The sequence below is a fragment of the Zonotrichia albicollis genome, chromosome 29 (genome assembly GCF_047830755.1).
Source record: "Zonotrichia albicollis isolate bZonAlb1 chromosome 29, bZonAlb1.hap1, whole genome shotgun sequence".
NCBI classification, from domain to species: domain Eukaryota; kingdom Metazoa; phylum Chordata; class Aves; order Passeriformes; family Passerellidae; genus Zonotrichia; species Zonotrichia albicollis.
The window spans coordinates 2,010,537-2,024,165 of NC_133847.1; the positions used below are offsets into that span (position 1 = coordinate 2,010,537).

The window sequence follows — 13,629 nt, forward strand, 5'->3', positions numbered from 1 at the left end:
AGCTGGGGCTGCCCCTGGATCCCTGGCAGTGCCCAAGGCCAGGCTGGGCAGGGCTGGGAGCAGCCTGGGACAGTGGGAGGTGTCCCTGCCATGGCAGGGCTGGCACTGGATGAGATCCTTCCCAACCCAAACCCAAACAGCAATCTGGGATGCTCTGCTGTTTCTGGAAAATGAATCCCCAAAAGGCAGAGAGGCTTTGCTTCAATGTGCCCTCAGAACAAAGGGCACTGGGAGCCCAGGCAGCAGCACAGCTCCTGCTGCAGCAGGATGGGCACAGCCCTGCCAGGCCCTGGCAACAGGAGCTCACCCCCAGCACCTTCACTCCCCCTGCCAGGGGCCAGATGCCAGCCCTGGGTGAAGGGCACCCTCTGGTTACCTTGCAGCCCCTTGGGAAGGTCCATTGTCTTCACCAGCTCCTCTGCAATGTCAAAGGCATTCAGGCCACTCAACTTCTTCTCCCAGAAGAGCTGCAGACAAAGCAGGAGGTCATTGGTACAACCAGGAGTGGCACTGACAGCTCCACACAGTCCCTGCCTCCTGTGCAGACAGGGAACAGCAGGGCTGAGGACATTTAATGTGGATTTACCACAGAAGGGATGGATCTGCCACCTCCAACAGCAGCAGGAACAATCCTCACTGCCAATCAGCCCTGTCAAGCCTTAACTTCTTTTTGCCAGGGCTGGGATTAAATGTGTGAGATGGCATTTCTTGTTGGGACTCAGATGTTTATCAGTTCTTATCTATGTTACAGTCTCACCAACCCTGAGTTCTACAGCACTTCAGTCCAACAAACTAAAAATGGAACCCTATCTCTCTCTACAAGGTAAGGATAAACTACCCAATTAAGAAATGACACCTAAATTATTTTTACTTTTTACCCAATAAACAACCAACCCATGGCTCATAATGTGAACTTTTTTATTCAATTACACAAAACCACCCAAACCCATTGAAGAGAAGGAAGAGAGAAGGAAAAGAGAGGAGAGGAGAGGAGAGGAGAGGGGAAAGAGGAAAGAGGAAAGAGGAAAGAGGAAAGAGGAAAGAGGAAAGAGGAAAGAGGAAAGAGGAAAGAGGAAAGAGGAAAGAGGAAAGAGGAAAGGAAAGGAAAGGAAAGGAAAGGAAAGGAAAGGAAAGGAAAGGAAAGGAAAGGAAAGGAAAGGAAAGGAAAGGAAAGGAAAGGAAAGGAAAGGAAAGGAAAGGAAAGGAAAGGAAAGGAAAGGAAAGGAAAGGAAAGGAAAGGAAAGGAAAGGGAAAGGGAAGGGAAAGGGAAGGGAAAGGGGAAGGGAAGGAAAGGGGAAGGAAAGGGGAAGGAAAGGGGAAGGAAAGGGGAAGGAAAGGGGAAGGAAAGGGGAAGGAAAGGGGAAGGAAAGGGGAAGGAAAGGGGAAGGAAAGGGGAAGGAAAGGGGAAGGAAAGGGGAAGGAAAGGGGAAGGAAAGGGGAAGGAAAGGGGAAGGAAAGGGGAAGGAAAGGGGAAGGAAAGGGGAAGGAAAGGGGAAGGAAAGGGGAAGGAAAGGGGAAGGAAAGGGGAAGGAAAGGGGAAGGAAAGGGGAAGGAAAGGGGAAGGAAAGGGGAAGGAAAGGGGAAGGAAAGGGGAAGGAAAGGGGAAGGAAAGGGGAAGGAAAGGGGAAGGAAAGGGGAAGGAAGGAGGAGAAAAAGGACCAGCCTCTGCCCTAAAATCTCCATTGTGCTTTATATATATTACTATATTCTAAAACCTTCAACTCTAAGTTTCCACCCTGTGATATCACTCACTTCTATTCAAACTCCACATCCACAATCCCAGTTCTATCATTCAGTTTTGGAAGCTTCTCCACAGCCCCAGGTCAGTGCAGTGTTATCTTGGGGGTCAGTGCCTGGCAGCACAGAAAGTCTGAAATTCTCAGCAGCCAGGGCTCCAACACAGCCCTACAACTCCTCTCTCCCATTTTGCTGCCTTGGAAAACTCTCTTCTCTTGCAGGGCCTGGAACTTCCAATGCTCTGAGCTGCAGAACAAGGCCAGGCTGGCTGATTTTCAGCTGCAAGCCCACAGTGTGAGATAGCCTTGTCTGCACCCTATTTCTCTCCTACATATCCCACAGAAAGTTAAGGAATGCAAGGACTGTGTTCAAGGTAAAGTATTATTTTCTTCCTTCTGTTTGGTCCTTTCCCCCATGTCTCTCCTTTACCAGATTTTGAGTCACAGGCTTTCCCCAGGTTTAAAAAGCTGAATGTGTGATGTGGTAGAAATTCAAATAGAACCTGGGATAGTGCAAGGTGTCCCTACCCATGGTGGGAGGGTGAAATGGGATCATCTTTAAGATCCCTTCCAGCCCCCAAGAATTCTGGGATTTTTAAGCCAGTGCATGATGGGACTTGGCACTGCTTTCAAATTTTGCAGAAACATCTGGAATCTGCTGAGAAAATGTCAAAATATTCTGCAATCCAGTAAAATATCTTAAAGAGGAACACAAATCCAGCTCAGAACTGGGAGAGGGTATTTTATCTTTAGTGTTCTTTTTTATTGCCTTAACTATAAAAGCTGCAGGAGTAGCAACAACACTGTGAACATACAGGATCTGCTTCCCCAAAAAACCATGGTGAGACCTTGCCAATCTGCTTAAAAAACAAAAAACCCACCTCAACCACCAAAAAACCACCCATTTCAAATAAGTTCTATCTCACATCTGGAGGTTCTGGTTCTAAGTTGAACTGGGTTTATTAAATTCTTAAAATCTGCCTTCAAAAAGTGGTTTTTGAAGTTTTCAGAAAAGGTTTTCAGTGCTCCAACAGATAAAGCTTATTTTACCTTCCCTTGTCCTGAGCATCCTTTCCTTTAATTTTGGTGTGTTCTCTTGCTTGCTAATACACATTATGGTAAGAAAAACATTTTGATTTTGGATTAACAATAAGATTCTAAGTGAATTTATGATCTTATACTGGCAGAGTTTACTCTTAGCAATGTACAGTCCCCTGCACTGCAACAAACACCACAGTGGATGTGATCCCTGCAGGAACAAGGATTTAATGGATCAAGGATTTAATGGAACATGGAATTCTTACACAACTGCAACATTTGACAGTGATTCTAAACCCAAGTGTCCTCTGAAGTGGCTACAATGTCTGAATAATTTTGCAGATAATACTTAATTTCAGCATGAAGGAAATGCAGGTTTAGCTACAACAGAATTGGGATCCAAGCAAAGGCTGCAGTTTGTAAATCCCAGTGTGCAGAGTCCATAACTAGAGACTGGGAATGGGATTTGTTCTGATTTTAAGAACTGGGAGCACTGCAAGCCACTGCTTCTGAAACAGCAGATTTTTCTGAATTCTGAAATGCCAGACATCAGGAATTGCCAGGGAGCATTTGTTTAGCATCACAAAATTAAAGCAGATTATTTTGGGATCCTCCCAGTAGGAAATCCAGGAGTTTCTCAGCCTTACCTGCCTGGGCTGGTCCACAGCTTTCTGGGGGTCACTCTTCACCTTGTTGCTGGGGTGGTTTGTGATCTTGGTGACAGGCTGTTTGAAGATGGAGGCTGTCTGTCTCACAGGCAGGGCTGTGTTCAAATCAGGCTTGCCCTGTTTCACACAAAAAGAAAAGGAGAAAGCCACAAAAATGTTTTCAGATTGCTAAAATGCTACTACAGCCACAAAGAAGTGCAGCAGGGAACAGTTCCTGGGCTTCAAATCTTGTCTAATCTCAAGTTATACAAGTTAGGTTGCTAAAAATACATAACTAAATTCAAATCTTGCCTTAGACCTATCAAAGTTTTCCACTCATTCTGTTTAGCATAGCAGCCTCCTCCCATGTGAGCTCACACACATCAGTTTTACTCCCATTTTAAATGATTTTAGGAGTCAGAACAAACCATGTGTAATCACTAAAAGAGAGGATTACAACATAATATTTGTAATAAATAAAAAAATTACAAGCAGGGATTTAGAGGCTGATTTCTGAATCCAGAAACCACTCCAAACCATTCCTTCTAAATCCAGTTGTGACCAATAAACAAACCAACACCACTGAAAGCTGAATCCCTTTTTTTACCTTTGGTTCTGAACAAAGCTCAGCTTTTAAATGCAGCTCATAATCAATTTTGCACTACAGGACTGCATTTTCTGTTAGGGGAAGCATAGGAAGGCTGCTCCTCATTCCCAAAATCCAACACACAACTCTTGGAATGGCTCTAGGACACGCTTTGTTCTCAGGGATGCAAACGCTGTGTCTGCCTCACAGATTTATTCATGAGATGTAGAAAAGATGTATTCAGGACAAATATAATTCTGAACCATCTGGGTGCTAATCCTTGCAGAAGCCAGTGATAACATTTGTACATTTATTGAGAGTTCTGGGCAGAATTTTTAGCCTGAGAGGTGTGTGAGCTGCTGCTCTCTGCCTCAAGGCAGGTCTCAAAATATCCCTGCAGCACCAGGAGTGTAAGAAATGTTCCCAGCACTCTCGTGAAGATGATCCTTGACTGGCTGATGTATTTCAGAAATAAGAATTGTGCCTTTTCCACATTCAGTGTTTAGGTGCATACACAGCAGCTGCTGGGTTCTGGGAAGGATTTTAGCATCTGATGAAGATCCTGAGGAATGAGTTGGGACAATCAATCCAGACAGGGAGCCTGACACTGCCATCCTGACACCTCAACAATCTGAATTAGCAGCTAGAGAATCTTTTATTTTGTTATACAAATAGACCTCACAGTCCTCCTCCCTCTCAGGCTTTTTGCCCCAAATGCCACCTCCCCTTCCATCAGTGCCAAAGCTGGGGCAGCAGCACAGAGCTGACCTCACCCCTGTGGACCCAAACCCCTCCTCTCCTCTCCAAAGGCCAGGGCAGGGCAGAGCTGCTGCACAGCTCCAGCAACGTGGGGCTCTGGGGCAGATTGTGCTGGAGGAGGTGAGCTCACACTGCAGGGAGGGGATCACAGAATCCTGGAATGGTTTAGATTGGAAGGGAAGCCCATCCAGTGCCACCCCTGCCATGGCAGGGACACCTCCCACTGTCCCAGGCTGCTCCCAGCCCTGCCCAGCCTGGCCTTGGCACTGCCAGGGATCCAGGGGCAGCCCCAGCTGCTCTGGGAAATCCATTCCAGGCATGGATTCCACAATTCCTGATTCCCAATCTCCCACCCAGCCCTGCCCTGTGGCAGTGGGAGCCATTCCCTGTGTCCTGTCCCTGCAGGCCTTGTCCCCAGTCCCTCTGCAGCTCTCCTGGAGCCCCTGCAGGCCCCAAAAGGGGCTCTGAGGTGTCCCTGGAGCCTTCTCCTGTCCAGGTGAGCAGGCCCAGCTGTGCCAGGCTGGCTCAGAGCAGAGGGGCTCCTCTGCACTCATTCCCACAGGGCAATGCCTGTCTTGTGCTGGGAACTGAGGAAGGTGACAGTCTCTTCCCTGCCCTCCTCCACAGGAGACTGAGCAGTGCCACAACTCTCCTCCCCAGCACCAACCCCCTGGGAGCAGCATTTGTCCAACCCCCACCAGCAGAGCTGCTCTGACACAGCTCCAATTCACACTCCAGCTCTGAACTGCTGCATTCTCCCTTCTCTCCCAGGCTGCTCTGGCAGCTCCTCAGCAGGGAGGGGGAGCAGCAGAGCCTCTCCCTCTCTTACTTTGGCCTGGTTGGAGCAGTCGTAGCGCATCCTCTGCCTGTTCTTGTTCATTTTGTTCATCAGCATCTTGCCCGTGCGGAAGTCGAAGGTGCCCAGGTCCATGGAGCTGCCCAGGTACCGTGCCAGCTGCGGCTTGCTGCGGAACTTCTTCCCACTGGGGCTGCAAGAAACACACCAGGTGTCCACCCCCGGGCACACCCCCACCCCCTGCACCTCCTCTGCACCTCAGCAGGGAGGGGTTTGATTGCCATGCTCAAAAACACAGGCTGGACTTTGCAGAATGGAGCTGACGTTCAGCTTTGAAATGTTTTCATATTAACTGCTTCTCATGTGGAACACACAAATTAAGTTAAAATGGTTTTGTATGTCAAGAGGAAGATTCAGATCAGATAAACAAACGTAGCATAATGCACACAATAACCATCAAGGGAGATCTCAGCACAGATGCACTTTTCATTCAGCTGTCTCTCATAGTAAATGCACATTTTCAAGTATAATTTCTTCTCTCAGGACTCTTGCATTTGACCAGCACCAAAAATGCTCCTTGTCTGCTCTCCCTGCGCCTTGAACAGCACATTCAGGTTTGATTCTATGTCTTTTGTAGCACCCTGAAGACTTCAGAAAAAGAGAAAACCAGAAGTTAACTACTGACAAGCTGCAAAGCAAAGAATCCAAAGTGATGCAAAGATAAACGTCAAAACCTTGTAAAACTTTCCATTAATGGCAAAAGGGAAGAGAGACTCTTCTGTAACACCTGGGTTTCCACAAAGACTCAACCTGGAGAGCAGGCATAAATTATTCCAAATTCTTACTGATGTTTTCTTTGGGGTTTTGTTGTATTTTTTGTTTTAGTTTGTGTTTTGAGGAGGTTTTTTTTTGTTTGGTTTTTATTTGTTTGTTTGGGTGTTTTTTTTTTTCTGGTTGTTGTTGGGATTTGTTTTGTTTTGGTTTTTTGGGGGATTTTTTTTTTTTAACAATCCAACATAAGCTATTTTTTTATTCATAAAGTAACAATAAGCTACTGTGTAATGGCTGCAGTGTAGGACTGTAAAGACAATAAGCACCAAGTATTTTTCACCTTTTCACTAAGCATCATAACAACACCTCTTTATTCTGTCAATTACTTCTGGTTTTCTCTGCTTTGCAACTTGCATATTCAGCCCTAGTTCACATCCAGGAGAAGCTCATTCCCTGTATATCCATCCCACTATTACAGGTTAATGGGCTGGAAGGCATTTTAAGACCAAAAATGCCAGTTACCCCCTTATCTCACACTGGTGAGATACTGATAGCCTTACCAAGGTCTTAACAACAACAAAACAAAAGGAAAAGTCAATGTTCACATATTGTCTCCTGCCCTGAAGCTTTATAAGGGGAAAACCAGCATGAGCAGAGAATTTCTGGTATAGGACAGTGACAAAGCAATTAGGTTAAGTCAGGCTGTGCGTGAAAAAAATAGATTAAAAAAAAAGAAACCCAGAAAGTACCCAAGTATTAAAAGGTCTCCAAAAACTGAGATCAATTGAATATAAATTACACTGAAACTGAAATTAGGAAAAGTCTCTGGAAGGAGTTAAGTCTGAAAGGTTGTGGTGATCCCACACGGCATCTGCTGAGGAAGCTCCTGGCTCCAACTGCTCCCAAGCTGCTTATCCTGCCTGGATCTCCTCCCTGCCACCACCACTGCTCACACAAATGAACCAGCTGAGGAAAATAATCCATCTTTGGAGGCCAGGGGAGGAGGAGGAAACACTCCCCACTGGTTATTCCTCAGCTCCCTGTGGAGCTGCACTTGGGCCAGGACACAACACAGAGCAGGACCAAGGAACAGAGGCTGTGTCCAGCCCAAAATTCATGAATAACTTTTTCAAACTCAAAAGGCAGTTATTTGCCTCAATCCAGAGAGAGGAATAACCAACTCAGCAGCTTTAGGGCAGGGCTGTTGCTGCCAGTGAAGCCAGGAAGAAAAGCTCCTGCTACACGAAGAACATGGCACTGCTTCCTCTTCCAAGATCTGCTGCTCTAATTTAGGGTTTAGTGTCTTAGCAGGTTTAAAAATAATGCATTAAAGTGCAGAGTAACTTCCAGAACAGTCAGTACAGTCAAAGACAGGATTTTAAGTGAACAGAGCCCTTCATCTCTGTGTGTTTACTATGTGCTGTGGTCATTCTGCAAGGAAGAACTGAAAAGCTGCTCAGAGTCTCAAAAAACCCACCTGAAATGACTGAGAGTCCTGTCTCTTCCTGGGGAAGCTTGGCCCAAAGGAAAAGCACTGAAATGTTCAGAAGAAAAACTTTTATTCTGATTAGGTCTTGCAAAAGGCAGGATCATCCCCAGGGTCTCTGGGACAACAGCAGGCCAGGGAGCAAAGCTATGAGAAAAGGTGACAGGGAACTGAGACAGGAAGGGATGGGGTGCCCTGGAGCTCCTGGGGACCCTCTGGCAGGACCATGCAGGACATTGGGGCACCTACACACACCTGGGAGGGTCAGAGGTGTGGGGGGAGCCACAGGAACCCAAAACTCGAGCGGGATTCCTGATGCACACCAGGACACACAGAAACACCCCCGGTACCACAGAACTCTGAGCGCTGTTAAAGTGACTTTAAACGTCACAAAATACAGAATTTACCTCCTTCTGCTCCTCCTGCACTCCTGGTTTTGCACAAAGAGGCCCAGAAACGAGACATTTTGGTACAAAGCTGCAAAGCCCAACCTCTGCTCTGTAACACCCTCAGGCAGTGACGCTGAGGGCCCGGATTGATCCTGAGCTCCCAAATGAGGCTGTGCCACAGCCCCCTGTGTGAAAGGCCGAGCTGCAGAGGAGTTTACAACTTGCAAAGGATTTGCCACGCTCGTCCATCACCAGCTCCGGGGCTTTATTCGCTTGGGCCGCCTGGTTCTCGCTAACAAAACAGACCTGGCTGCCGGAGCCACCGCAGCCACCCCCGGCTCTCATTCCCAGACTTTTGCGGGCAGATTGAGCCCGTTCGGGGCAGCCCATTGAAGGGCCAGGTGTCCCTGCTCTCCATGTGCAGCTCAGCCTTTGTTTCCTGCCTTATATCCTTAAGGAGAGAGCGGCTGCCCAGGCCCTCTCCCCTCCTCCCTCATCTGAGTCTCCTCCCCTCCGCTCTCCCATTTAGCCCGCACAGGATCTGCACAACTTGGGAAGCGAGGGACAAAAGGCAAAAAAAAAAAAAAAAAAAACAAACCACCAAACCCTGAGCAAAGCCAGCCACCGCCTGCCTCTGGAAGGAATGGAGGCAGGGACAGCCCAGGAAAACGGGGCACTGAGAGCAGACACTCAGAGCCTTGTGTCCTCGCTGGAGGGGCAAGGGAAGAACACAAAACGATTCTCCTTCTTGCTCCCTCCCTCACTCCTCTCCCCAGCTCTGCTCCAGGCAAATCCCGGTACCGGGGGCTCCTGGAGAGCTGCAGGAGATCCCGTCTCCCTGTGAGGGTGACACTGCACGACTACAGTGCCAGCACCTCTGTCACAGCACCCCCAGTCACCCCTGGATGCAGCACCCACAGCCAGCCCTGCCCCGGGGTCCCACACTCAGCTGGGCCACCCTGGCATGGGCTGGCACGGCCATGAAAACCACACCGGGCCAGGGGGTGACACATCCAGGTGCCACAGAGCACCCCACAACCCTACACAGCCACAGCCCCACCCCAGGGAGCAGCCCTGGGGACCTGACCTGGCCCCATCCCCGTGGGGCTGTGCCAAGGGATGATGTCCCCACAGGACAACAGGGGGGGGGTCTTCATTCAGCAACTTGAACTCCAACCATACCAAAAATAACCCCCCCAAAAACTCCAAACAAAGCACTTGGAGACACACAAAATCTCCCCAGATTTCCAGAAGCATCACATCCCTAAAGGAGAGCCCAAATGGCAGCTCTGTAACACCGGGGCAAACACAATTACAACCAGATGATTTTGCACGGCTCAATTCAGGCATCATGGAATTGTTAAGGATGGAAAAGACCTTTAAGCTTATCAGATCCAACCATCACCACCATGTTCACCATTAAACCATGTCCCCAAGTGTCACATCCACATGTTTTTTGAATATTTCCAGGGATGATGACGCCACCACTGCCCCGGGCAGCCTGTTCTAATCCCTTCCATGAAAAAAATCTCTCTAATACCCAACCTAAAAGTCCCCTGGTGCAACTTGAGGCTGTTTCCTTCTCATATGAGAAATTATGAGCTTCCCTGCAGGCAAACCAGAGCAACAGAGGAAAAGCAAAGCACAGACTCCGTGAAAGCATTTTGCTCCACAATTTTTTCTGGAAAAGATTGTACTGATCAAAATATATTTGGAGGAGTGTTAAAAACATTCCCTTCCAACTTTTTACATTTGTGCTGCAAAGGTAAGGAATTCTCAACAAAATAAGTTTCACACAAGAGTGTGAAGTTTCCCAGCACAGTGATGTCAACATCCTGAGGCACAAACCAACAGTGATCCCAAATTTCTGACACTTGGCCATCAAACCTTCAGGAGAAAAACGCTCTGCAGAAAAAAAGCCCCACAAAGCAGCACTAAATTCTCCTTCCCTCATGTGAGAACCCCGAGTTTGAAGAGAGCCAGAACTCTCCTCAAAGACAACCTGCCACTTTGACAAAATCCCTGACTAGATTTTCTTCCTGCAATCCTCCATCCCTGCACTTCTGCTCACTCCAAATCCAGCCCACCCTCTCAGCCAAAACCCTCCTAAGGATGAGGTTCGAGGACTGGCTGTAAAAACCTGTCCAGGCACTCAGACCTGGAGGAAGATGGAATTTCCAGCCAGAGACTGGCTCAAACACATCTCACAGGGAGTTTTCCACAAACCCTCCCTGCATCTGTACGTGCCTGGGAGCTGGACAGAACAATCGCCCAGGTAAACAACAGGCAGAAGTCCCACAGGTATTACTGAACTGCCACACCTGCATTTGCCACTCTGAGGTAATGCAAAATGCAACAGAAACCAAAAATTAGCGCAACAAAGCTCTATTCTACCTTTGATCTCTGTCCAAATTGATACAAAGGGAAAACCCATCATAATTTGGGAATGAAAATATGCTACTTATCCTCTCTTCCCCTTTTTTTAAGGTTCATCTCCGACACTGCAACTTAACAAACAAGTTCTGGGACAAACAGAATCTCTGAAGCTTTCAGCTGCTGCTGGTGGTCTCATCCTGCCCTCAGCCTCCGAGCTGCAGCAGCAGAATCGGCTTCACGTTCTCGAGGATGGCACTTTCTGGTTCACTCCCCTTTTCTCACAACCATAACCTGATTCTAAAAATGAAACCTGGAGCTAAAGCTGTGTCTGTCCCACCCCTGGAAGTGTCCAAGGCCAGGCTGGACGGGGCTGGGAGCCACCCGGTCCAGTGGAATGTGTCCCTACCCATGGCAGGGTGGGATGAGATGGGCTTCAAGGTCCCTCCCAAACCAAACCGTGCTGTGAGGATCCTGTGTCAGAGGCAGAAGTTGAGGGTTTGGATTTTCCCGACAGGCAGGGCCAGGTGAGGACACAGGGACAGCTCCTGCTGCGTTCGCAGCTCCCGCTGGACGCGAGTTTCACACCTCAGCCCGCGGGGGCCTCGTGGGTGCGGGGAGGATCCATATGGCCACCTACAGCCATATGAGCCATGCAGGGCTATAAATAGCACCCCTCCAGCTCCGGGGCCGTGCGCTCCCCCCGCAGCCACACTCCCGGCAAGGCGCATCCCGACCCGCCCCGGGGCCAGCACCGCCAGCAGCCCGGGCTCCCTCCCCGCAATCCCCGAGCGCACCCAGAGGGCAGCGGAGCGAGCCCCGGGGAAGGAGGAGCACCCCCCGCGCTGCTCCTTCGAGAATAAAGAACCCGGAGTGCCCGCGGGGCAGGAGCCGCTCTGAGGGGACGCGGGGGCTCCTCACGGCGCTCCCCGATCCCTGAGGGGGGCCGAGCATCCCCGGCCCCCCGCGGCCGCCCCGGGCCGGCTCCCCGCTCCCTTCCCCTCCACCTGTGGCTGCAGCCCCGGCCCGGCCCCCCGCGCCCGGGGCGGCCCCGCCGAGCGCTCCCACCTCTTCCGCTCCATGGCGGCTCCTCCCGGCCCGCTCCCGCCTGGCTCCGGCCGCCTCCCGCCGGCTCCTCCCGGCCGCCGCGCTCTCCTGCCGCCGCCGGCCCTTCTGCGCTCCCGGTGCCCCCGGGAGGCGGCGCCGCGGCCCGGCTCGTCCCGCTCCCGCTGCGCTCCCGGTGCCGGTCCCGGCCCTGGCCCCGCTCCCGCCGTCCGGTGCGCGCCGCTCCCTCCGCCCGCCCCTTCCACCCACCGAGCCGCCTCCCACCGCCCGCCGCGCCCGGATCCCTCCGCCCGCATATAGTCCCTCCCCCCGCCGCCCCCGCGTGGTGCCCCCCCCGTGCCAGCCCCGCTCCCCCGGCGCACCCGCACGGTGCCGGCCTTACCCCAGCGCCGAGCGCCGCGTGCCCCCCCGGTGTCCCGGCAGCACCGCTTTGGGCATCTTCCCCCGCGCCCGCCCCGGCCGCACTGGCGGCCCCGCGACCCCCGGCCCCGCCCCGCGCCCTGGGCTGCGGACCCGCCCGGACCCCCGGGGAGAACCGGCCCCCGCCCTGGGGCTGGCCCCGGGGGGTCGGGGTTCGTGCCGTGCAACAGAAGCATACTAAAAAAACCCGCTCAATAAAACCCAACAACAACAACAAAAAACACAACAAAAAAAAAAAGGAGGAAATCTGCACACGAGGAACTGGAGTGAAGACAAAGCAATGAAAAGTTTTTCAGGACAGCGTGTAAACCAACACCTACTGCAGCTGCAGTGGCAAATTCCCAGCTGTGGTACCGCCAGGAGAGGTGTGTGCCGAGGAACGGCCACCTGGGAACCCCAGCTTTGGGAATGAGACACCAGCCAGCACCTGAATCCCAGCTGCTGTGCTCCTGCCATTCCGTTCCAGTATCCACACGCTGAGAAACACCACAAGGCAGCCTCCTTCCCAAAGCAAGTCAGAGAAATCAATTTTCCTTTAATGAATGATGCATTAGCTTTTTGTTAAGAATCCTGCTTGGAGCAGCAGCTGGAAGGGATCAGTGTCGGACACTACAGCAGGGCTGTCCATAGCAGTGTGTCCACTCTCTCTGGCCACCGCTCTGGTCTGACATCAAACTCTATTTGTGTCAATAACCAGCGCTTCCTCCAGTCCCCAGCTGGCAGCAACTTAGAGTGCTGGAATATCCTGAGCTGGGAGGGACCCTCAGGGATCATTGATCCAGCCCTGTCCCTGCACAGCCACCCCAACACCCCCACCCTGAGCAGCCCTGGGAGCTCCTGCAGCTCTGGCAGCCTTGGCACCATTCCCTGGGCAGCCTGGGCAGTGCCCAGCAGCCTCGGGGGGCAGAACCTTGCCCTGAGCTCCATGCCAAGGCCTGGCACAGCTGCAGCCCTTGCTGGGCTCCTGTCCCTGTGCCAGAGCAGAGCTCAGCCCCTGCCCCTGTGCCTGCCCTGGGGAGGAGCTGCAGCCCCCGAGGAGCCTCCCCTCAGTCTCCTGGGCTGCAGCTGAACCAGCCAAGTGCCCTCAGCTGCTCCTCAGCCCTTCCCCAGCTCCGTGTCCCTCCTCTGGGCACTCTCCAACAGCTCTGGGTCCTTCTGATCCCGTGGTGCCCAAAGTGCCCCCAGCACTGGAGCTGAGGCTGCCCCAGGGCAGAGCAGAGTGGGACAATCCCTCCCTGGGCCTGGTGCCCCCAGCACAGGGTGGCTCTTGGGGCTGCCAGGACCCAGCAGGGACTCAGATCCAACTTGCACTGACCAGGACCCCCAGGGCCCTTCCCACAGCACCTCTCATCCCCAGTCTGTCCCAAGGGCAGGAACCAGCACTGCCATCGTTAAACATCACATTGTTGGGAATTACTTACTGCCTTTTTCTTTTCAACTCGGGGCTCACTCACTCGTTTCAAACTCCCTCGTTTGAAAAGCAGCAGGAGATTGAGGGAGGATGTGAGACTTGTCAGGGATGCGAGGGAAGCCCACACCCCCACAATGGGCTGCAAATTGTCC

At 51.6% G+C, this 13,629-nt stretch overlaps 1 protein-coding gene across 3 annotated transcripts in view; it reads right to left on the reverse strand.

Annotated features, from left to right (window-relative positions):
* The window catches only part of MBD3 (methyl-CpG binding domain protein 3), a 17,503-nt gene extending 5,398 nt beyond the window's left edge, over positions 1-12,105 (reverse strand). The window contains exons 1-5 of one of the 3 annotated variants that reach the window (XM_074528494.1): positions 12,029-12,105; positions 7,811-7,867; positions 5,596-5,755; positions 3,422-3,559; positions 377-467 (exon numbers count right to left, since the gene is read on the reverse strand). In XM_074528494.1, coding sequence (XP_074384595.1) covers positions 377-467; positions 3,422-3,559; positions 5,596-5,755; positions 7,811-7,867; positions 12,029-12,084 — 502 coding nt within the window. In that variant the 5' untranslated portion in view covers positions 12,085-12,105. Of the gene's footprint in view, positions 1-376; positions 468-3,421; positions 3,560-5,595; positions 5,756-7,810; positions 7,868-11,649; positions 11,901-12,028 lie in introns of those variants that run through there. The other 2 variants (XM_074528495.1, XM_074528496.1) reach the window with 2 other exon arrangements.
* Positions 12,106-13,629: the final 1,524 nt, after the last annotated feature.